Source organism: Melozone crissalis, unplaced genomic scaffold, assembly GCF_028551555.1.
Source record: "Melozone crissalis strain CALT ecotype California unplaced genomic scaffold, PUWL_Pcris_2 ptg000537l_1, whole genome shotgun sequence".
Lineage (NCBI taxonomy): Eukaryota > Metazoa > Chordata > Aves > Passeriformes > Passerellidae > Melozone > Melozone crissalis.
The window spans coordinates 2,630,231-2,654,642 of NW_026536235.1; the positions used below are offsets into that span (position 1 = coordinate 2,630,231).

Genomic DNA, 24,412 nt, shown 5'->3' on the forward strand with positions numbered 1-24,412 from the left:
GTTTTTTGTTCTGGTTGGGGTTTTTTTGGGGGGGTTGTTTTAGAAGGAAGGAAGACAAGGGGAAGGCATCACTGCAGTGCTCATCACTGCAGCCACAGAGGGGCCAGAGCGTTTCCCTTCCCTGCCCAGTAACTTTCCCTGGGCACGTGGGGCAGGAGGGCAGCACATGTGTGGGGTAAAAGCCAGGGCAGAAGGAGCAGGAACGTTCCAGCGCTCTGGCAGAGCCCCTGTGCAGCAGGAATCGCTGGAGGCAGCTCCTGACGCAGCACTCGCGGCATTCCCAGCGAGATGGGAGATACCAGCTCCTATCTGCAGCACGGATCACTCTTGGAATGAGAGCAAAAGGGCCCTTATCTCCCTGGGGAGCTTTACAGCCCCAGATCAGCCAGCTGAGCCCCGGACAGGGAATGTGAGCGGGGACGGTGGAAATTTACCTGAGCACATCCAGAGCCCGCGCTGACATTCCCCTTTGGGAGAGGAGAAATGGAGAACAGCCAGGGAGAGGGACATTGCTGCTCCAATGGCCTCAGCCCCTGCAAAGAATCCCTTAGGAACCCAAATTTGGAGCAACCAGGACAGTTCTGTGAGGGTGTCACAGCCTCAGGGTGGGTCACAGGATCCCACAGGGGATGGCATTTCCCAGCATGGAAACTCAGCCTCCTCCAGCTCGTCTCTGCCATCTCCTGAAACGTTCCTTCCCTGGGATCCCAAATTCCCCCCGTGAGGAGCCACAGTTCAAAAAGAACCAGCACAGTCCCCTGGGGGAGAGCCATGGATCCGGGAAGGGAAGGGAAGGGAAGGGAAGGGAAGGGAAGGGAAGGGAAGGGAAGGGCACTCAGCCAGATGCAAGGGATCCAGGGGAATTTTCCCTGCAGTGGCACCAGGGATGACCTCAGAGAGCTGCACGTCCTGAACAAACAGGTTCCCTGTGCCTGGAGCACTGAAATCCAGCTACGTGATCCCACACTCCACCTTTCCAACAGCAGGAGTCACCAGGAATAGCACAGAGGCCACCGAGCTCCAATGGATTGTGGGGAACAGGGCAATGCCAGGATTCCCCAAGGCTTTTCCTGCCAGGATCTGACCAAACTCTCTGCTCTGCTGCCCTCTCTTCTGTTTGGTCACAGCTCTCACCCCGTGATGGGCAGCACTCAGAGGGCACCTCCAGCAGCCCCTGGGGCTGGGAAGGTCCCAGTCTCTGCCCCAGCCTCTGGACTGGGCTGGGCGGGACTGGGGGGAGCAGAAGGGACACGACACTGAAGCCCTGCTTTGCTCTCTGGGTCACAAAGGCCTGGCAGCAAATGTACAAAGCTGCAGGAGGGGCCTGGGGCCCCTCAGATGGACCAGAAAGGGAGGGATTGGGTCAGGCTGGCGGGTTTGAACCCTTTCACCTCTGCTTTTCCATCTAACCCCTCACATCTGCCAGCACGGGGAGCATCCTGCCCCGCTGCCCTCACTCCTGGCTGGAGCCAAAGAACTGCAGGAAGAAGGAGAAGATGTAGATGATGTCCAGGTAGATGTTGAGGGCTCCAAAGATGTATTCCTCGGGGCTCAGCGAGTAGCGGCGGTTCCCCATCAGCATCTGCGTGTCCAGGGCCAGGAACTGGAAGGGAAGGGAGGAAACCCCAGGCCAGTGACAGGGAGCTTTGGCCCAGGGAGGCAAGAAGGGCTCTGATGACAGGAGAAATCCCCTGGATTGGGGTGCAGCCCTTTTTATGTGCTGTAGCCACAATTTAGGAGCTCAGAACACGGCATTGAATGAGCTGCAACTTTCCCCTTCCCTCATTTCCCCCCTGACAATCAAACCCCGAGTGCAGCTCCCACTCCAGGCCTCTTCCCTCAGGCCTCCTCCATCCCAGGGCCAGCTCTGGAGCCACCCTCCCTCCTCCTCCTCATCCCAGAGCCCATAACTATTCCCACACTTCCCTCGGGTGGGAAACACCAGCCAGGGAACGAGGTGCTCACAGGGTGGCCCGGCCCCAACAGGATACGGAGCAGCTCCGCCAGAAATCCCAGGTGTGACTGAAATCCACCATTTTCTCCTCCCTCCCTCCCTTTCCTCCTTCTGCCATCCTGCTGCCCCTCACGGGCCCAGAGCTCTCCAGGGCTGCACCATCCTCCAGAGCTGCTCCTTTATCCCCCCGGAACAAATCCCAGCCCAGCTGCCCCGGCAGGGCCAGGCCCAGGCTCTGACTGATGTTTATGGGGTAATTATCAGATGTTGAAGCCTCCTTGTATTTTACAGAGGGATCTTAAGCCGTGAATCAGCGCCGAGCTCCCCGCGCTCCCTCGGAGTGACTTTTATGGGTGATCAAGGCAATTGCTCAACTGCTCCCATTCCCAACGTGCCCAATGGGCACCGCCTCGGAGCCAGGGCAGCACCGGGAGCACCGGGAGCACCGGGCACCTCCACAGGCACTGCCCCGGCCCCGGGAGCACCGGGCACTCTGCGGGCACCGTCCCAGGAGCATTGGGCATCTCTCCATGCACTGCCCCAGCTCTGGGAGCACCGGGCACCGGTGGCACCTGCAGTGGCTGGATCCCAGCACAGGGACCGGGACTCGCTCGGGAAGGGGGGGCTGGGGATGGACCCCTGGGAGCTGCCCAGGCCTTTCCCTGCAGGAGCTGCCCAAGCCTCTCCTTGGAGGAGCTCCAGCTCCAGGGCTTTTTCCGCCTATGTAAACCCTCCTAATGCCTCCTAATCCCCAATCTCAGCCTTCCCTGGTTTTCTGCACCTCTGTGAGCCAAACTCATCTCGAGCCTTGGCGCGCTCTCACCCGACCGGCCCCGACTCCACCGTGCAGCCTCATCCCTGCATCGCCTCGCTCCCGGGGCTCTGCAAGCTCAGCTCTGCCTGCTCCACTCCAGAGGCACCTCTGGCCTGTCTCTGATCCCTGCAGAGCAACCCAGCCAGGACTGCTCACCCTGCACAGCTTGGCACTCACACCATGCCCTGCACTGGCACGGGCATGGGCACTGGCACTGGCGTGGGCACGGACACGTCTGTGGCACCTTCTGCCGGGATCGCTGCTCCGGGGGCCGCCCTGAGCTCTGCAATCCCAGCCCCAGCTCCCTGCCAGGCTCCAGCTCCTGCCCTGGCTCCAGCTCCTTTCCCTGGTTCCCTGCGAGGCTCCAATCCCTGCCCTGGCTCCATCCCTGCCCCAGCTCCCTGCCAGTTCCAGCTCCTTTCCCTGCTGTTTTCCCAGTTCCTTTCCCCACTGTTTTTCCCCCAGGTTCCAGCTCCTTTCCCTGCTGTTTTCCCTGCTGGGCCCCAGGACAAGGCACTCACCATGGTGAAGATCCCAGCCCCAAGTAGAGCGTAGATCGCGTGGAGCCACGGGACCTGCAGAACACGGACACACGGACACACGGACATGGACACAGGGACATGGACACAGGGACAGGGATACACAGACATAGGGACACAGGGACATGGACACATGGACATGGACACATGGACACAGACACACAGACAAGGACACAGAGACACATGGACAGGGACACACAGACAAGGACAATGAGACACATGGACAGGGACACACGGACATGGACAGGGACACACGGACATGGACACACGGACACAGATAGGGACACACAGACAGGGACACATGGACAGGGACACACGGACATGGACAGGGACACACGGACATGGACACACGCACATGGACACACGGACACAGATAGGGACACACAGACAGGGACACATGGACAGGGACACACGGACACAGCCGTCAGAGCCGCACAGAATGGGCTGTGCAGGATTTCCCTCCCCAGGCACTTGGCTCCCAGCTGGAGGGGGAAGTTTTGGAGAGGCCCCAAAAGCCCAGGCTGGGTTTGCAGCACCTCCAGCTGGTGCAGTGCCCTGGGAATGTTTGTGTGGCACAGAGCAGGACACGGGGCCTTGGACCTTCGCTCCCTGAGCCCCTGTGTCCATCTAGCTCCTGAACTTCTCCATCAACTGTGGCCCCAGCACCTGTCCTGTGGAAATCATGGGATCCTGGGTGGGAAGGGACTTAAAGCCCATCCCATCTCACCCCCACACTTCCCACTGTGTCCCTTCTTGAGGTCCCTCCCAACCAAAATCAGGAACAGCAGGAAACATCCCCAGCCCTGGGCCAGCTCCATCCTTGTACCCCATGGTCCATCCCAGGGAATGACCCTGCTCTCCCAGCCCTCCATGGGGGTTCCCACCATTGTCAGGGAGCTGGGCCCCCCCTCCCAGCACGCCCAGTTTGTCCCAGTTTGGCGCGGTTATCACTCACGTATTGGTAGGGCAGGATGACAGCCAGGACCAGCCCCCCCAGGAACAGCACCATGAGCAGCACGAAGAGAACGCCCTGGTACGAGGTGAAGTCGAACTGCAGAGGGGAGGGAAGGAGGGAGGGAGGGGCTTCTGTACCAGGGGCTGCACCAGGGGAGCCCCAGGTGCCAGCCCTGAGCTGTGCCCAGACCCTGAGAAAGGATTTCTCTTTCCCTGGAAAACGGCCTCCAACGGCGGCCACTCATTATTGCCAATAATACAGTGCCAAGCAAGAAATTTGTTAACTTTTCTGGATTTCTCCAAAACTAAACCTGCCAGCAACTAGGACCCTGCAAGTCCTTAGAGCCCTAAAGGCCACCTCTGAGCTGATACCCAGACTCTGGGAAAATTACTTCTTTTTCCCCCAGAAAATGGCCTCTGTTTGTGGTCACTTGCTCTGGACAATAAGGCGGTGTCAAGTGAGAAATTTTCAAACTTGGCTGGATTTCTCCAAAACTAAAGCTGCCACCAAGGAGGACCCTGCAAGTCCTTCGAGCCCCAAACACTGCCTTTAATCTGATACCCAGACCCTGGGGAAAGGGCTTACTTGTCCCACAGAAAATGGTCTCCATTTGCGGCCACTCACCCTGGCGGACAGGGTGGGGCCAAGCTAGAAATTGGCAAAATTTGCTGGATTTCTCCTAAAATAAGGCTGCTACCATCTAGGACCCTGCAAGTCCTTTGAGCCCTAAAGGCCACCTCTGAGCTAATACCTAGATCCTGTGGAAAAGACTTATTTTTCCCATGGAAAATGGGCTCCATTTGTGGCCACTCACCCTGGCCAACAGGGTGGGGCCAAGCTCAAAATTGGCAAAATTTACTGGATTTCTCCAGAACAAAAGCTGCCACCAAGGAGGACCCTGCAAGTCCTTTGAGCCCTAAAGGCCACCTTTAATCTGATACCCAGACCCTGGGGAAATCACTTCCTTTTCCCATGGAAAATGGCCTCCATTTGCGGCCACTTGCCCTTGCCAATAATACAGTGCCAAGCTGGAAATGGGCAAACTTTGCTGGATTTCTCCAAAACTAAAGCTGCCAGCAAGGAGGCCCCTGCAAATCCTTCGAGCCCTAAAGGCCACCTCTGAGCTGATACCCATACCCTGAGAAAGGATTTCTCTTTCCCTGGGAAATGGCCTCCCTCTGCGGCCACGAGTACTTGCCAATAATACAGTGCCAAGCTGGAAATTGGCAAATTTCGCTGGATTTCTCCAAAAGTGAGGCTGACAGAACCCAGGACCCTGCAAGGCCTTAGACCAGCCTTGGTACTGCAGGGACGTGTTCAGGGCTGGGTTTGACGCTGCTGCAGCCCCCGGGACCCACCCGGGGCTGGTTCTGCCTCTCCCTCCCAGCCCGCGCCCCCAAATCCCCTCAGAGCCACAGGGAAGGGCTCAGCTCCCACCAAAGGAACCCCAAACCCATCACACACCAGCGTCCTCCTGTGTCCCACAGCCCAGCCCTCTGAAACTCCCAGTTCGCCACCCTGCAGTCTGTTCCAGCCCCTCTGACATCCCTGGCACATCCCAATCCTCCAAAAATCCCAGATTATTCCCACACATCAGCAACTTCCAGTCCCATGTGCACCTATGGCACACCTCAATCCACAAAAAAATCCCATTTTATTCCCATTTATCAGCATCTTCTAGCCCTCACCCCAATCTATAACAAAATCTCATTTTATTCTCGTATATCACCATCTTCTAGCCCCCACCTCAATCTACAAAAGAAATCTGGTTTTATTCTCATATATCACCATATTCTAGCCCCTAATCCACAAAAAAATCTCTCATTTTATTCCTATATATCACCACCTTCTAACCCCCACTCCAATCCACAAAAATTGCATTTTATTCCCATACGTCAGCATATTCTAGCCCTCACTCCAACCTACAAAAAAAATCCCATTTTATCCCTATGTATCAGCATCTTCTAGCCCCCACTCCAATCCACAAAAAATCTCATTTTATTCCCATATATCACCATATTCTAGCCCTCACCCCAATCCACAAAAGAATCTCATTTAATTTATTACATACATATCAGCATCTTCTAGCCCCCACCCCAATCCACAAAAAAAAATCTCAATTTATTCCCATAAATCACTATCTTCTAGCCTCTAATCCACAAAAAACTCTCTCCTTTTATTCCTGTATATCACCATCTTCTAGCCCCCACTCCAATCCACAAAAAATCCCATTTTATTCCCATATATCAGCATCTTCTAGTCCTCATCCTAATCCACAAAAAAAATCCCATTTTATTCCTATATGTCAGCATATTCTAGCCCTCACCCCAACCTACAAAAAAAATCCCATTTTATCCCTATGTATCAGCATCTTCTAGCCCCCACCCCAATCCACAAAAAACCCTCATTTTATTCCCATAAATCAGCATCTTCTAGCCCCTAATCCACAAAAAAAATCTCATTTTATTCCTCTATATCACCACCTTCTAGCTTCCACCTCAATCCACAAAAAAATCTTGTGTTATTCCCATATATCACCATCCATTGTAGTCCCCAATCCACAAAAATTTCTCATTTTATTCCCATAAATAACCATCTTCTAGCCCCAACCCCAATCCACAAAAAATCTTTTTTTTTCCATTTATCAGCATCTTCTAGCCCCCACCCAAATCTATTTAAAAAAATCTCATTTTATTCCCATTTATCAGCATCTTCTAGCCCTCACCTCAATCTACAAAATCTCATTTCATTCCCATAAATCACCATCTTCTAGCCCCCACCCCAATCCACAAAAAAAAAAATCTCATTTTATTCCCCTATATCCCCATTTTCTAGCCCCACTTCCATCGCAGCCACGTCCCTCCCCAGCACATGTCCTGATCCACTCCAACCTCCTGGTGCCACCCCCACATTCCTGGGGCTGGCCCCATTCCCAGACACCCCCAGCTCCCCCTGTCCTGCCCCAGGGTCCCCTCCCGAGGGATGTCCCCACCTTGCTCTGGAAGCTGAAGATGGTAACAGACAGACAGACCAGGGCCGTGATCCCCAGGCACAGCAGCACCGACTTGGTGTTGTAGTAGCTGCAAAACGACCAGGAAAACCAAATTGGGGTCATTCCCAGGGATGGGAAAGGGGATTCAGCTGGGCAAGGAACCCTACAGGCACAAACAGCCTGGAGGGCTGGAATTATCAACATGCCACACTAATGCTGGAAAACGAAGGATGGAAAAAAGCTTGGATGGGTTTTCTGTCGCAGACATCTTTTATGAAAAATCCTTTCCTTAGGATTTTCCCTCCTGAGAAGCTGAGAGGCCTCAGGAACAAAATGTAAACAATGATTATCTGCTGCTGTGGAATGCAACAGGTGCACCTGTGATTGGTCTCATGTGGTTGTTTCTAATTAATGGCCAATCACAGTCAGCTGGCTCGGACAGAGAGTTTGACCCACAAACCTTTGTTATCATTCTTTCTGCTCCTTATTCTTAGAGAACCTTTTCTTCTATTTTTTTAGTATAGTTTTAATGTAATATATATCATAAAATAATAAATCAAGCCTTCTGAAATATAGAATCAGATCCTCGTCTCTTCCCTCATCCAAAGATTCCTGTGACAGAAGGGAGAGCAGCCCCCTCCTGTCGCAGACAACTTTCATGAAAAATCCTTTCCTGAAGTTTTTTCCTCCTGAGAAGCTGAGATGCCCCAGGAACAAAATGTAAACAATGATTATCTGCTGCTGTGGAATGCAACAGGTGGATCTGTGATTGGTCTCATGTGGTTGTTTCTAATTAATGGCCAATCACAGCCCAGCTGGCTCGGACACAGAGCCCAAGCCACAAACCTTTGTTATCATTCTTTCCTATCGTATTCTTAGCCAGCCTTCTGATAAAACCTTTTCTTCTATTCTTTTAGTATAGTTTTAATTTAATATATATCATCAAATAATAAATCAAGCCTTCTGAAAGACGGAGTCAGATCCTCGTCTCTTCCCCAATCCAAGAACCCCTGTGAACACCGTCACAGTTTTCCTGCTGTTTTGAAGGATGGAGGGAAGGCAGGAGGATCCATCTGGGCCTCCCAGAGCAGCTCCAAGCTCACCAATCCCACTGTCCATGGACAGACAGGGAGAGGGGAAGGTCCTGACTGGGAGGTGACAAAACCAGGGTGACAAAAGTCCCCCCAGCATGAGGGGAAAGCAAAGGAGCAGCCCCAGCTCCTGCCCAGTGTGGCTGTAGGAAAAGCAGGGGCTGGGACAGGGACAGGGGCTGCAGGCTCAGGAAGGGTTTCCAGGCTGGATCAGGGTTCTGGCTGCAGTGCCAGGCTCAGCCCTTGGAAAAGCCAGCCTTGCTCTCCCTGGGGGATTTGTGTGGAGTTTTCCCCTGCAGCTGCTGAGGCCAGGGATTTCTTTGTCCCCATGCATCCATCCCTCACCCAGGCTGGATCATGGCCCTCTCTCCAGGCTCCCACATGAGCCAGGAGCACATTGCAGATTTCCTGGTGTGAATGAGCAGAAGGGAACAGGCTGGGGGATACAAACTCCTGAACCTGCTGGAACAAATCCCTTGGCTCACTGCAGCTCCACCTGCCTGGGACCTGCCCAGTGAGAAATGGGGGATCACAGAGAGGTCACCTGCAGCCCCTCCAGGTGCTGCCCCTCCAGGGCTCTCCTGCAGGATTTGGGATGTGGGATCCCCCAGTGCTGCCTCCCTTGGCACAGGGACAGCCTTGGGAACCTTCCCTGGGAAGTCTCACAGGGAAGCTCCAGCTTTGTGTGGCTGCTGGGAGCTCAGGAACAGGGAATGCTTTCAGGAAGAGACAGGACACAGGGCAGTGCCCAACCCACCTGGAGAGCATGGCAGTGAGATAGGCCATGGACAGGGTCTGGGGGAGAACACAGCCTGGTTAGTGCCCCCCTGCCCAGAACAGACACCAGGAAATCCCACAGGAAATCCCTCAGTCCCAGAGAAAGGGGCACGGGAGCCTCCCAGGCTCTCAGGAGAAGGAGCTGGGGCAGCATTTGGACCTTCCAGCGATTGATGGGCACAGGAGAGGGCAGAGGGAGGGCAAATGGCACTGGAGGAGCCCCTGCTCCTGCATCCCTCCCACACAGGAGCCAGCTCCCATCCCAGCTTCCCTTCCACATCCCTGCTCCCATCCCAGCTCCCATCCCAGCTTCCCTTCCACATTCCAGTTCCCATCCCAGCTCCCATCCCACTTCCCACCTGAGTTCCCATCCCTGTTCCCATCCAGTTCCCATCCCAGTTCTCCCCCCAGTTCCCATCCCAGCTCCAATCCCACTTCCCACCCCAGTTCCCATTCCAGTTCCCCTCCCAGCTCCAATCCCAGTTCCCCTCCCAGCTCCAATCCCAGTTCCCATCCCTGCTCCCACCCCAGTTCCCACCAGACCCCACAGATTATTTTTTGCTGTTTTTAACAAACAGAGGCTCCCTTTCTATCCAGCTCCTCCCATCCCAGTGCAACCCCAGCTCCTCAGCCCAAGCCCAGGACAAGAAGGGAATGAAATTCCCACTTTTCCCCAGGAATTCCAGCCTTGTCCTGGGAGCCACCCTGACCCCAGGGCAGATGTTGGCCAGATGTGCCACTCACAAAGATGCTGAGCAGGATCAGATTCCATGGGAAGTATCTCCTGCAAAGCAAACAGGGGTTAGTCAGCTGGGGCTGTGCCAGGGAACCCCTGACCATGGGGTAATTAGTGATTGTGAGGGTAATTAATGGCTATTAATGGGCAATTAATGTCCATGCTGGTAATTAGTGCCCTGTGCACAAGTGCTGGGGCAGCGCAGGGCACAGTCACCAGGGGCATTTGGGGTCCTCCTGGGCCAGCAGGACAGAGGTCCCCAGGATATTCCTGCTCCCCTGGGAGCTGGCAAGAGCATCCTCTGGAATGTTTAATTCCCAGAACCCAGAGCTGCAAACGGGGTGGTGCTGCCACATTTCTCTTCACAGAGAAAAGCAAGGCACAATTCTTCCCAAGGATTTCTGGGATTCACATTCTCTGAAGCTCAGAGAAAGGGAAAACACAATTCTTATCACTTGCTGTGCCTGTGTAGAACGCAATTTGGAGATTGTTGACCCAAAGTGAGGATGTTTGTTCCCTTGGCCTGTCAGGACCAGGTGTGTGTGTGTGTGTGACTGTGACAGTCATGGGATTTTGTGCAGGGTGTGCAGAGTGAGTGCTTGGCAGATCCAGTTTAGATGAAATGTACATAGTACAGTATAATAAAGTCATTAGAATGTATATAATATAGTATAATAAATTCATTAATTAGCCTTCTGCTATCCATGGGGTCAGATGCACCATTCCTCCTCCATCAGGGCCCTCACAGCATTGCTGCAGGGCAGTTTCTGCTGAAGCCACGGCTGATATTGGACTCCTGAGCTGCAGCAAGCCAAGGCCTGGAACAGCTGTTTCCAGCATCTGGAACAGTTCCCCAGAGCAGCTGTGGATCCCTGGAAGCCTCCAAGGCCAGGACAGTGTAGCACCCTGGGACAGTGGGAGGTGTCCCTGCCATGGCACTGGGTGGGATTTAATGTCCTTTCCAACCCAAAGCATTCCGTGATCCCATGGAAACACAGCAGCTGCATCCCTGCCCTACAATAGGGCTGGAAACCCGAGGAGAACATTCCTGCTGCCTTCCCAGGCTGTCCCAGACCCCAAAGCATCCCCTCCTCACCTGGGCCCGGAGCAGCAGGCGAGGATCAGGTAGGTGACAAAGAAAACGGCGCTGCAAGGAGAGAGAGAGACAGAGAGAGAGAGAGAGTTGAGGGGGGAAAAACAGCCTGGGAGGGGGGTGCAGGGGTGAAATTCCCTGGAAAACCAGCCTGGAATGGTGGAGCAGGGGGCAATTTCCTGGGATGGAATTCCCTGGAAAAGCGGCCCAAGAGGGTGGAATTCCCTGGGACGGAATTCCCTGGAAAACCAGACTGGGAGAGTGGAATTCAATGGGATGGAATTGCCTGGAAAACTAGCCAGGCATGGTGGAATTCCCTGGGAAGGAATTCCCTGGAAAAGCAGCTTGGGATGGTGGTACAGGGGGTGGGATGGAATTGCCTGGAAAAGCAGCTTGGGAGAGTGGTGCAGGGGGGAGTTTCTTGGGGTGCAATTCCCTGGAAAAGCAGCCTGGGATGGTGGAGCAGGGGGGAATTTCCTGGGATGGAATTCCCTGGAAAAGCAGCCCGAGAGGGTGGAATTCCCTAGGATGGAATTCCCTGGAAAAGCAGCCTGGGATGGTGGTGCAAGGTGTGGAATGGAATTGCCTGGAAAAGCAGCCTGGGATGGGGATGTTGGACATGCAAGCACCCAGCAGGCTGGATCAGGGTGGTTCCCAGCCCTGCTCCCTCTCACTGAGCTCCTTCCTGCCCTCAGGAGCCTCCTCTGCCTGTGCTTGTCCCCAGGGTGGCACAAAACATCTCTGGGGAAGCTGAGGGATGGATCTGGAGCAGAGCACCCAAATGTTGTGAGTGACAAACACAAATCCACTGAGTTTGTGTTGGCTCTGGGGAAATGTTCCTTCATGGAAAGGGAAGTCAGGCTCTGGGAGGGGCTGCCCAGGCAGTGGTGCAATCCCACCCCTGGAAGTGTCCAAAGCCTTTGGAAGTGGCAGTGGGGGACATCCAGATCTGAGCACTGATTGGTTTGACCACAACCTCCCAAAAAACTCACTTATCAACCCAGGACACTTGGTCAGTGGTGAGGGGAGGGTTGGTGGTTGGACTCCATGGTCTCCAGGGGCTTTTCCCACCTTCACCATTCCAGGATTCCATGGTTCTGGGATTTCTCACATGGAGATGCCAGGTTTGTCATAATTTCCAGGTTTGTCCCTCATTTCCAGGTTTGTCATAATTTCCAGGTCTGCCCCTCATTTCCAGGTTTGCCCCTCATTTCCAAACCCTTTCCAGCCTGGGGGTGTCAAGGCCGGAGGTTCTTAAACCAAGGGCTGGCAAAGTGACCAGGCTCAGGCAGGAAGGGCTGTGCTGGAGGAGGGAGCTGCTCCCATGGCACATCCCTCCAGGAATGGGAATTTTTGGGCTTTCCATTCCTGGAAGTGCACAAGGCCAGGCTGGACAGGGATTGCAGAAACCTGGGATAGTGGGAGGTGTCCCTGCCCATGGCAGGGGTGGCACTGGGGGGACTTGAAGGTTCCTCCAACCCATTCCAGGACTCCATTGCTGGAGAGCTTGAGGAAGAGCCCAGGGCAAGAGGAGCTGCTCAGGGAAGGGCTCAGGGCACAAGGATCCATTCAAAAAAGGGCTCAAGGCACAAGGATCCATTCAAAGCAGGGTTCAGGGACAAGCCCAGGGCAGGAGGATCCATTCAGAACAGGGCTCAGAGCACAAGGATCCATCCAGAACAAGCCCAGGGCAGGAGGATCCATTCAGAAAAGGCCCAGGGACAAGCCCAGGGCAGGAGCACCCTCCTGGCTCAGCAGAGCCCACGGTGCAGTGGCTGCCCAGCCCCACCCAGGTCCTGGCAGGTTTTGGGTTTTACCTGCCAGCATTTGAGGCTCTCCAAGCACAGCAGCCCCAGAGCTGCAGGAGGCAGAGCTGAAGGAGGCTCTCCTGCCCTCCTGCCCATGGCTGGGTGTTTTTCCAGGCCCTGCTCCCTGCTCCCCCCAGGGCAGCAGTGCCGATGGCTCCGATAGCCACTGACCCTCGGCCAGGGCAGGGAGGTGACAGCAGAGCCCAGGGCACAGAGATAAAGGCAGGCCCAGCTCTCCCACTGGGAAACCAGGAAAGCCCAGTGGGAGCAGCCTGGACACGGCTGAGCAGCTGGGCAGGGACTGTCAGAGCACAGAGCCAGCAGGGCCCTCCATCCCTGGCTGCTCTGCGTTTATTTATTCCCACTGAGGGGCCATCCCAGCAGTGGGAAAACGTCCTGGGGCTCCCAGGTTTTATTACAGAGGTGTCTGGTTGGGAAGGAGACCCAGGCACAGAGCTGGAAAAACATTTGGAGGCACTGGGATGAAGGGAAGGGCTTGGCTCACTGAGCAGTGAAAAAACACAAAATTAAAGTCATGGAATGGCCTGGGCAGGAAGGGACCTTAAAATCCATCCGATAAATCCCATCCCATCCCATCCCTGCTGTGGGCAGGGACATCTCCTGCTGTCCCAGATTCCTCCAAGCCCTGTTCAGCCTGGTCTTGGGCACTGCCAGGGATCCAGGGGAAGCAGTTGCTCTGGGAAATCCATCCCAGAGCCTCACCACCCTCACAGGGAGGAATTCCTGCCCAATATCCCATCCATCACTGCCCTCTGGAAGCCATTCCCTGTGTCCTGTCCCTCCATCCCTTGTCCCCAGTTCCTCTCCAGCTCTCCTGGAGCCCCTTTAGGCCTGGAAGGGGCTCCAGGGTCTCCTTTCCCTTCTCCTCTCCAGGTGAGCACCCCCAGCCCCCCAGCCTGGCCCCAGAGGGGCTCCAGCCCTGGAGCAGCTCCGTGACCCCCTCTGGGCTCTCTCCTCATCCTCCCTGTGCAGGACCCCAGGGCTGGAGCAGCTCTGCAGGTAGGGTCTCACCTGGGCACAGGGGGACAATGACCAGGGGGAATTCCTGCAGGACAGAACCCCCCCAGCTGCCCCAGGCGTGTTTCTAGTGGGAAACAGGAGGGAATGAACCCCATCTGGGCAGGGAGATGGAGAGGGGACCACAGAGGCCAAGGCGGGCACCTGAGCAGGGCTGAGCCTCCTCCCCGTGTCCCCTGGGAGGTGACAGTGCCTCTCCAAGCCCAGCTGCCCTCTGGAGCACCTTTGGTTCCCTGCTGGTGCCCCGGAGCTCCCACTGCTGCTGTTTGGAGGGTTCTCCCAGGTTACATAAGCTGTGTCTCATCTGCTGATTTGGGTGTGAGCTGATTAAAGCTGAGTTCACCTCACACTCAATGAGCAGCACTGACCCCGCCAGCAGCCTGGAAACCACGGAGCCAGGAGGTGCCAGCACCTGGGAGCCCCATTCTGGGCTGGGTGAACCAAGGAATGGAACCCCAGCTTCAGGGCTCTGGGACGGAGCCCCAGGAGTGACAGCCCCACCCAGACATGGCCAGGAACATCCCAACACCTCCAAATCCACCCCACTGGGTATTACATAATGGAAACCCCAACAAACACCTGGCTTCCAAGGGGAAAATCCCAGAATTCAGCCTCCATGGTGCCCTGAGCATCCTCCCAGGTGTCAGATATGGGGCTCTGCAGTGTTTTCCTGAATGCTCTGCAAGGAGACCTCTGGAGCTTTCCAGAGGACCTTCCCAAAATGAGCCCTCTAAGGTACCCTGGACATCCCTCCAGGTCTCACTAGGAGTTTCTGTTTCCCTGGAAGCTCCCCAGTTTTCTCTGGCTTTCTGCAGGAAATACTCAGGTATTTATTTCGACCCTGGTTTCTAGAGCCATTCTTGGGGAAGTGTTTGGGGTCTCTTGCTCATTCAGGTGAGATTTCCCACCTCAGGCTCAGCCATGGATTGGTGCCCAAGGCAGTGCCCAAGGCCAGGCTGGACAGTGGGGCTGGGAGCAGCTGGGATGGTGGGAGGGGTCCCTGCCCAGCCTGGGGTGGTGGGAGGGGTCCCTGCCATGGCAGGGGTGGCACTGGATGGGCTTTGAGGTCCCTCTCAACCCAACCCAACCCAACCCAACCCATTCCATGATTCCATGACCTTCCCCAGCTGCCCCTGGACTCTTTGGAGTGATGCTTCACATGCAGGACAGTGTTGGAGACCCTTCCCACATCCCCACATCCCCACCCAGGCTGTGTGGAGCACACAAGGCCACAGCAAAAGCCAGGGATACTCACTAGGAAGCCCAGTACCAGGCAGAGTGGGTCTGGATGTAGCCCTTGACTGGTTCACTGCAAGACAAGGAAAGATCCTGAGCAGGGAGAACCCAGTCCCTGAGAGCTCCCTGCTCAATGAACCCAGGAACAGCCCGAGCAGGGGATTAAAGCCCAGCCCTGGGTGAATCCTCAGGCAGCCTGAGCCTGTGGAGAGGAATTCCAGCTCCAGGTGGGAAGGGCAGTGCTGCTCCCCTAGTTCCACACTGGAGCTGGCTGGGAATGGCTCCCACAGGGGATTAGGGAGCCCAAATCCTCAGGCTGGCACTGATCCATTATTTATTCTGGAGGCAACATGAGCCACACACACCCAGAGCGCTCGGTCATCCGAGCTGGAGAGGGGGATGAGCAGGGGAGGGAAGGCAGCCCCTGGAGCTGGGATCTGGTGACTCCCACAGGGAAAACCCAGCAGCCACTGCCAGGGGCAGCAGCCCTGGGATCACCCAGGATGGGGGATCCAACCCTGAGCGTGGGTGGGAATGGGGGCAAAAGGACTGAGGAACCGCTGAGTGTTCCCTCAGGTCAGCTTTTCTCTTGGAATAGCCAGAAAGAATCCACAGGGAAAACCCAGCAGCCACTGCCAGGGGCAGCAGCCCTGGGATCACCCAGGATGGGAGGTTCAACCCTCAGCATGGGTGGGAATGGGGGCAAAAGGACTGAGGGACCTCTGGGTGTTCCCTCAGCTTTGCTTTTCTATTGGAACAGTCAGAAAGGATCCAGGTGTGACACAACCCCCAGGAACCTCCCCAGAGCCCTGTCCCAGGTGGCCCAGGACACACCGAGCACCCACCAGAAGGTGAAGAAAGCCACAATGACAACAGTGACCAGGAGCTGCACCATCAGGATGGCGTACACCTGCAGGAAGAGGTGTGATCCATGGATCCCAGAATCCAGCAGAGCCAGGCCCTCCAGGGCTGGGGGTCCAGCTCTGCCAGCCCCGAGGGCGAGGGACGTGTCCCTGCCTCACCTTCCTGATGAACACCCTGCGCACATTGCGGTCGTCCCAGCTGAAGGTGGTGAGCAGCTCCGTGTCCCCCGGGTACCCTCCGCTGCCATAGCTGGGGCTGCTGCCTGCAGGGAGGCCAAAGGAGCAGCTGCCACCCCAAAATTCCCCCAGCCGTGGGACCTGGGCCCAGGGAGCCACCACAGTTCAGTTTGGTGCCCCAAATCCCCAGAGGTTCCTTGTGGCATTCATGTTCTCTGAAAAAATCCCTTCACCCAGGATTTTTCTCCTGGGAAGATGAGATGCCTCAAAGAAAAGCAAAACAGATCTTATCTCATTTGCTTCTCCTGTGTTGTGCTCATGTGGAATGTGTTTGGAGATTGTTTACCCACAGGTGATTGTTTCATTGGATTCTGGTGTGAATTGTTTTGACTCTTTGGCCAATCAGGGCCAAGCTGTGTCGAGACTCTGGAGAGAGTCGCAAGTTTTCATTATTATCTTTTTATCATTTAGTAAGTATCCTTTGTGTATTCTTTAGTATAGTTATATTATATATAATATAATATAACTAGAGTATTCTTTAATATAATATATTAAATAATATTATTATAAGAATAATAATATTAAAGAATATTAAATACATTATTCTTTAGTGTAGTTATAGTATATAAAATTATAGTATTCTTTAATATATTAATATATTATTTTATATATATATAATATATTAAAGAATATTATATATATTAAAGATTACTATAATTATTATATATTAAAGAATATTAATATAAGGATATTAACATTAAAAATGTTAAAGATATTATTCTTTAGTATAGGTTTATTATGTATTATATTAAATTATAATAGTCTTTAATATAATATATTAAAGAATATTAATATAAGGATATTAATATTAAAGAGTATTAAATATATTATTCTTTAGTATAGGTATATTATATTAAAGTATAGTATTAATTAATATAATATAGTATTATAAAGTAACAAATTAGCCTTCTGAGAACATGGAGTCAGATTCATCATTCCTGCCTTCACTGGGACATTCCCCTGCAAATACAAAAGTTCTGCTCTCTTCCCACTCCTGCTGGTCCTTAGGAGCATCCCTGGGAACAGAGGGGGGACATTCCCACAAACCATCCCAACACCAGGGGACACTTCTGAGTGTTCCCTCAGCTTTGCTTTATCCTTTTCTGAGGAAACACCAAAGCTTTCACAGCAATGGGAGGGCTGCAATCATCCCTTGCTCTCCTTTCATTGGATGTTGAAGCATCCCCAAAGCAGCTGTGCCTCAGCATTCCCAGGGGAGCAGCTGTGATTCAGCATTCCCAGCGGAGCAGGAGGAGTCCCTCGCTGCTCTCCTGAGCTGTGTTTGCATCCTGGCTTTGTCAACAACGCCTCAGCTCTGAGAGCAGCTCCTGGCAGCTCCCTGAGTCCATCCCTCAGCCCCATTTCCATGCAGGGACTCAGGAAACAGTTAAGCACCGAGCCTAAAAAAGAAGGAAACAGCTCCAATGCTCCCAGTGAGAAAAACCTTCCCCCCAAACCCTCAAATCCCTGCACAAGGCATCTCTGCTGAGCCAAAACTGGAACAGCAGCTCCTGTTGCTGGTTTTCCTTTCCCCATCCCTGGCAGTGTCCCAGGCCAGGCTGGATAGGCTTGGAGCAGCCTGGGACAGTGGGAGGGGTCCCTGCCATGGCAGGGGTGGCACTGGATGGGCTTAAAGGTCTCCCATCCCACCCAAACCATTCCATGGCTCCATGACCGTTCTGTGCCCTCTGTGCTTCCCTTGCTGATGTCCCCTCCTGTGTCACTGAAGTCCCCCCTGCTGGGTTTCACAGAAGGATTTTTGTGTGATTTTCCTGCTTTACATTCTTGTCCCTGCCTGGTCCACAGACACCTCCCCTCCTCATAAAGCTTCTGAGCTCAGGGATGCCCAAATCCTTCAGGAGATGGAGCAAAGACCCTCTCAATCCCAGAGCAGACACCAGGAGAGCCAAACTCAAGGTCCTGATCCTGATTTTCTCCTGTTCTCCTGGTTAAAGTTGCTCATTCAAAATGCAGCAGCCTCACTCAGGTGCCCCCCGCAGGAAACAAGTCCCTGGTGCTGTTCTGTTATCAGTAAATCCCTTGGTCCTTCCTTCCTTCCTGCCCCACTGGAGCTGAACCTCCTGTGTGTTGTCCTGGATCCCTGATCGGTCCCAAAGTACCTGGGCAGGGAGAATTCCTGGGAATTCCAGGCCTCCTGCACCAAAGCAGTCCCAGCTCCTAAACAACACCCAAGCTGACCCCTAAACACTAAATTGGCCCCTAAACACCAAATTGGCCCACAAACACCCAGCTGGCACCCAGACACCAAATTGTCCTCTAAACACCAAACTGGCCCCTAAACACCAAGTTGGCTCCTAAACACCCAACTGTTTCCTAAACACCCAAGCTGGTCCCTAAACACCCAAATGCCCCCTAAACAGCAAATTGGCCCCTAAACTCCCAGCTCACCTCTAAACACCAAATTGGCCCCTAAACACCACATTGGCCCCTAAACTCCCAACTGGCCTCTAAACACCCAATGTCCCCTAAACACCAAACTGGCATCTCAGTGCCCCAAGGAACTGAAGGGTTTTACCCTCCTCTCTCCCTCCCTCCCTGCCAGCATCCAGAGGGTTCCATCCTCCTCCTTCCTGGCCTCCCCACATCTGTCCCCCCATCCAAGGCCACAGCAGGACAGTGTGTCCTGAGTTCATGGTCACAGAAACAACCCCAAACCCACATCCCTTCTCTCCAGGCCCTCCCAGTCAGGTGTGAGACATCCCATAGAGTGGGATTGGCTTCCCACCTGGAGCCCCCAAATACCCCATCCCACCCCCTAAACCCCAAACACCCCATCCCACTCCATAAACCCCAAATACCCCAGAGACCCCTAAACCCCAAATACCCCATCCCATCCCTAAACCCCAAATACCTCATCCCACCCCCTAAACCCCAAACACCCCATCCCACTCCATAAACCCCAAATACCCCAGAGACCCCTAAACCCCAAATACCCCATCCCATCCGTAAACCCCAAATACCCCATCCTACCCCCTAAACCCAAATATCCCATCCCACTCCATAAAACCCAAATATCCCATCCCACTCCATAAACCCCAAATACCCCATCCCATCCGTAAACCCCAAATACCCCATCCCACTCCATAAAACCCAAATACCCCATCCCACTCCATAAACCCCAAATACCCCAGAGACCCCCTAAACCCCAAATAATCCATCCCACCCCCTAAACCCAAATACCCCATCCCACTCCATAAAACCCAAATATCCCATCCCACTCCATAAACCCCAAATACCCCATCCCACCCCTAAACCCAAATACCCCATTCTCACCTCTTAAACCCCAAATACCCCATTCCCACCCCATAAACCCAAATACCCCATCCCACCCCAAACCCCAAACATCCCCTATACCCAAATATCCCATCCCACTCCATAAACCCCAAATACCTCATCCCACCCCTAAACCCAAATACCCTATTCTCACCCCTTAAACCCCAAATACCCCATCCCACTCCATAAAACCCAAATACCCCATCCCACCCCAAACCCCAAATACCCCATTCCATCCCTAAACCCCAAACACACCATCCCACCCTCTAAACCCCAAATACCTCATCCCACTCCAAATACCCCATCCCACCCCCTAAATCCCAAACATCCCCTATACCCCAAATACCCCATCCCACTCCATAAACCCCAAATACCCCATCCTACCCCTTAAACCCAAATACCCCATCCCACCCCTAATCCCCAAATACCCCATCCCATTCTATAAACCCCAAATACCCCATCCCATCCATAAACCCCAAATACCCCATCCTACCCCTAAACTCAAATACCCCATCCCATCCCTAAACCACAAATACCCCATCCCACTCCATAAATCCCAAAATTCTCCATCTCACCCCCTAAACCGCAAACACTCCACCCCCTAAACCCCAAATGCCCCGTCCCACTCCATAAACCCCAAATACCCATCCCACCCCATTTAGGCCTCACCCCCGCTAATTCATTGCAAGAGCAGAAAATCCCAGATGATGCCCAGAGGCACCTGGGGGCATTTGTCCTGTTCCTCAGGGCAAAGGCTGAGAAACCATCAGAATGTGCAGCACAGACACAGCAGGGGAGGTTCTCACTCTTTCCCCTTCCCCAAGCTTCCCATCCCTGCAGCTGTACAGAACAGGCAGCAAAGGATGGAGCAGGGCAAGAGCTCAGGAGTCCCTAAATCCCATCATCCCAGTGTTTACTCTGGCTGGAGCTGTGCTGAGTGAGCACTTGGCCACCCCCAGGGTCATTCCCCAGGCACCAGCCCCATTTCCAAGCCTGCAGCCATTCCCTGGGCACAGCCAGGGCTCTGTCCTTTGCTGCAGCCCAGCAGCAGCTCCAGGGAGCTTCTGGGTGTTGGGAAAACTACTGGTTTGCCCAGGAATGGCCACGAGGATGCTGGAACAATCCAGCCTTTGGCCCCAGCCGTGTCCCAGCCTCCCTGGCTCTGCCAGCAGCTGCCAACAGCCACACTGGGGGCTGTGACACCACTTGTGACACCAATTGTGCCACCTCAGCTGCTCTGGGAGCTGAGCAGGAGCTGCAGGAGGGGGTGGGGGATCCCTGCAGGATCCCAGGACTTTCCCTCCAGCCCAGGAGCTGGGAATGGGGATTTCTCCCACATGGGACTGGGAAGGACTTTACTCCCTTGTGAGGTTTCTGGGATGGCTGGAATGGCTTTTATCCACAGATACAGACTTTTATCTGCAGATGGAGAGTTTTATGTGTAGATGGAGACTTTTGTACACTGATAGAGACTCTCCTGTGCACACAGAGGCTCACAGCTCATGGCTGCAGCTCTGCTGTGGGCCATATTGGGCACCACATCCCTGCTTCTCCTCTTAACCCTGCTGCTCCTTCTATCCAGATCCCCCTCTTATCCCTGCTCCCCATCTTATCCCTTCTCCTCCTCTTATCCCTGGTCTTCCTCTTATCCCTGCTCCTCTTCTCATCCCTGGTTCCCCTCTTATCCCTGCTCCTCCTATTATCCCTAGTCCCGCCTCTCATTCCTGCTCCCCCTCTTATCGTGGTTCTCCCTCTTGTCCCTGCTCCCCCTCTTATCCCTGCTCCCCATCTTTTCCTGGTTCCTCCTCTTATCCTTGCTCTTCCTCTTATCCTGGTTGCCCCCTCTTGTCTCTGCTCCTCCTCTTATCCCTGCTCTTCCTCTTATTTTGGTTCCCTCTCATCCCTCGTCCCCCCTCTTTTCCCTGTTCCTCCTCTTATCCTGCTCCCCATCTTATCCCTGCTCTTATTCTTCTCCCTGCTCCCCCTCTTCTCCCTGCTCCTCCTCTCATCCCTTCTCACCCTCTTATCCTCATTTCCTTCTCATCCCTGGTCCCCCTCTCATCCCTGGTCGCCATCTCATCCCTGGTCCCCCCTCTTATCCCTGCTTCTGCTCTCATCCCTGCTCCCCATCTTCTCCCTGCTCCCCCTCTCATCCCTGCTCCCCTTCTTATCCTGGTTCCCTTCTCATCCCGGCTCCCCCTCTCATCCCGGTTCCCCCTCTCCTCTCCTCTCCATCCCGGGGGATCCCTGCCCCTCTCCCAGGGCTCCCCCAGCCCATCCAGGCAGGACTTACTGGGATCCACGTATGCCCAGCTGGGGTGGAGCGGGGCCGCGGGCGGAGCAGGGAAAGCCCTGGCTTTGATCCCTTCTCCCGCCGTGGCCTCCTCGTAGGACGGGGGCGCCGGGGGGGCTGTGGCATTGTCCTTCTTGTCCCCTTGCCCCTCAGAGCTGGGGGGCTTGCTGTTCACAGAGAGCTGCACAGAGAGGGGCAAAGAGAGAGAGAAAGATGAGTAAAAGCATCCCAGAAACCGCCCTGGATGAGAAACTGCACGGATGGGCTCTGGAAAAGGGGTCAGGAACTGGGAGCCACGGGAACTGGGAGACACTGGAATTGGGGGGCACTGGAACTGGGAGCCCCAAGAACTGGGGGACACTGGAATTGGGGGACACTGGAACTGGGAGCCATGGGAACTGGGAGCCCCAAGAACTGGGAGCCATGGGAACTGAGAGCAATGGGAACTGGGAGCCATGGGAACTGGGAGCCACGGGAATTGGGAGCCATGGGAACTGGGAGCCATGGGAACTGGGAGCTACAGGAACTGGGAGCCACGGGAACTGAGAGCCATGGGAACTGGGAGCCATGGAAACTGGGAGCCACGGGAACTGGGAGCCCTGGGAACTGGGAGCTAAAGGAACTGGGAGCCACGGGAACTGGGAGCCCTGGGAACTGGGAGCTAAAGGAACTGGGAGCCACGGGAACTGGGAGCCCTGGGAACTGGGAGCTAAAGGAACTGGGAGCCACGGGAACTGGGAGCTAAAGGAACTGGGAGCCCTGGGAACTGGGAGCCCTGGGAACTGGGATCCCCCCGGCCATTCCTGGGGCTGGGCACGGGCCCATGCCTGCACCCCGGGAAGGGCATCCATGGCTGAAGGGAGATGGGAAAGCCCTGGAGGCGCTCATTGGGATGAGAAGTTCCAGGCAGGGAGGTCTGAGGGGAGACCCGGAGCACCCACGGTGCCTCGGGCTCAATGTGACACCAAAAACATCCAAGGAATTCCCTGCTTCTCATCAAACTTCCTACATTGCTCCTTAAAAAGAGCTTTCAGCTCCTGGGCAGAAAATCCTGAACTCTTCATTCCCATTTACCCCATTTGGGATCAGCTGCTCCCAGGAATGCTCTGGCTTGGCCCTCCAGAATTTTCTCCCCTGTGCCCGTGAGGAGGCTCAGCTCTGCTGCTTCCCAGCGTTCCAAGGAGCCGGGACTGCAGCAAGGAGCCAACCTGGGGCCACCTGAGCACTCTCCTCTCCTTGGGAACCTGATCCCTTTAACCTCCCAGCTGGGCTGGGGTGGATAAAGTGCCAGGATAACTCTGCTGCCGTGGAGGAGCCAGCTCAGCCCAGGAGAGGCGCACAGCTCGGGGGGCTGCAGAGTCAATGAACCCCAAAACAGGGGGGGCGTTAACAGAGCAGAGTGAGGAGGAATGCAGCTGAAGGGGCCACGAGCCCTGAAAACCCAGCAGGGCCAGGCTGGGATGAATCCCACGGGCAGGTCGGCTGTGCCACCTTCCCTGGCAGCCCCAGGGACTGCCCTTCCCCGCCCTTCCCTGTCCTTCCCTGTCCTTCCCTGTCCCTTGGGTTTAGGGGGCTGAGATCCCGCGAGCCCCCTCCCCACCCCCCCGATATCCAAGGAGATCCAGAGGGATGGAGCTGCATCCAGAGCGTTGCCATGGCGATGGTGCATGAGCTGGCAGAGGATCCATAACCCCCCCCCCTCCTCGGTCTGAGAGCATTGGAGAGCCCTAAATTCCCCCAAACCCCCAAAATCTCCAAAATCCTGAGTACCTGGGCTGGGCAGGAGGTGCTGCCAGGTGGGGACGGGGGTGGGACAGCACGAACAGCTCACAGAGCCCCCTGGAACCCGGGATGTGGGGGGCACAGGGGGGTAAAACGGCCACAGGTTCGGTCCAACGGGGTTCGAGCTGTGTATCCATCACCCCTAAACCAGCCCGATCCCCAAACCAATCCCAAACCAGCCTCCAATCCCAAAACCATCCCAAAAACAGCCCCCAACCCCCAAACCAGCCCCCCAGCCCCTTCCACCCCCATGGCTGGTTCCGTGCACGGGTACCCCGCTCCCCTTGCACCCATCGCTCAGTTCCTAAATCCCCTCCTGTTCCCAAACCCCTTCCCTGCGCTCTTTCCCCGCCGTTACGCAACAGGGACGGGCCGGCCCTGCCCGCCCGGCCTCTCTCGTACCTTCCCCTGGGTCATGGCTGCTGCCTGCCCCGGGCTCGGATCGGGATGGGGATGGACCTGGGGGCGCTTCCAGCCCTTGTCCCGCGGGTGTGGGGCCGGACGCGGCCGCCGCAGCCCCCGCAGCGCTGCCAGCAGCGTCCCCGAGCAGCGGGCAATGCAGGCAGGGAGGGAGGGAGGCAGGGAGGCAGGGATGTACCACTGCCAGCCCGGAGAGCAGGGGAGACGGGAGGGGAGACAGGGAGAGATGGAAAGGGATGGGGAGAGGGATGGGATGGAGAGAGGATTGGGATGGGGAGAGGGTCGGGATAGAGAGAGGATCAGGATGGGAGAGGGATGCAGAGAGGGTCGGGATGGGGGAATGGAGAGAGCGTTGGGATGGAGAGAAGGTCAGGACGGGAGGGATGGAGAGAGGGTTGGGATGGGGGGAGTGAGGGTCAGGATGGGAGAGGGCCGGGATGGAGACAGAGTCAGGTTGGAGAGAGGGTCAGGATGGGGAGGATGGAGAGAG

The 24,412-nt window shown here is 55.1% G+C and overlaps 1 protein-coding gene across 1 annotated transcript; it reads right to left on the minus strand.

Moving 5' to 3' along the window:
- On the minus strand, nt 1-24,091 carry FAIM2 (Fas apoptotic inhibitory molecule 2). Its single transcript, XM_054295226.1, has 12 exons — nt 23,905-24,091; nt 21,721-21,901; nt 16,056-16,159; nt 15,879-15,943; nt 15,053-15,106; nt 10,955-11,005; nt 9,867-9,906; nt 9,103-9,140; nt 7,255-7,342; nt 4,263-4,358; nt 3,290-3,343; nt 1-1,603 (listed from the first exon to the last, which is right to left on the minus strand). The coding sequence occupies exons 1-12, from the start codon at nt 23,917-23,919 to the stop codon at nt 1,454-1,456; spliced, it is 936 nt and encodes a 311-aa protein (XP_054151201.1). The 5' UTR covers nt 23,920-24,091; the 3' UTR covers nt 1-1,453.
- Between the last annotated feature and the right edge of the window lie 321 nt (nt 24,092-24,412).

Bases quoted from the DNA above. Each gene is read 5' to 3' on its own strand.
- FAIM2 (XM_054295226.1), bottom strand. The intron at 9,141-9,866 runs GTGAGTGGCACA...GTTCTCCCCCAG, and splicing joins TGATCCTGCTCAGCATCTTT to ACCCTGTCCATGGCCTATCT. The intron at 7,343-9,102 runs GTGGGTTGGGCA...GTCGTTTTGCAG, and splicing joins CTCACTGCCATGCTCTCCAG to CTACTACAACACCAAGTCGG.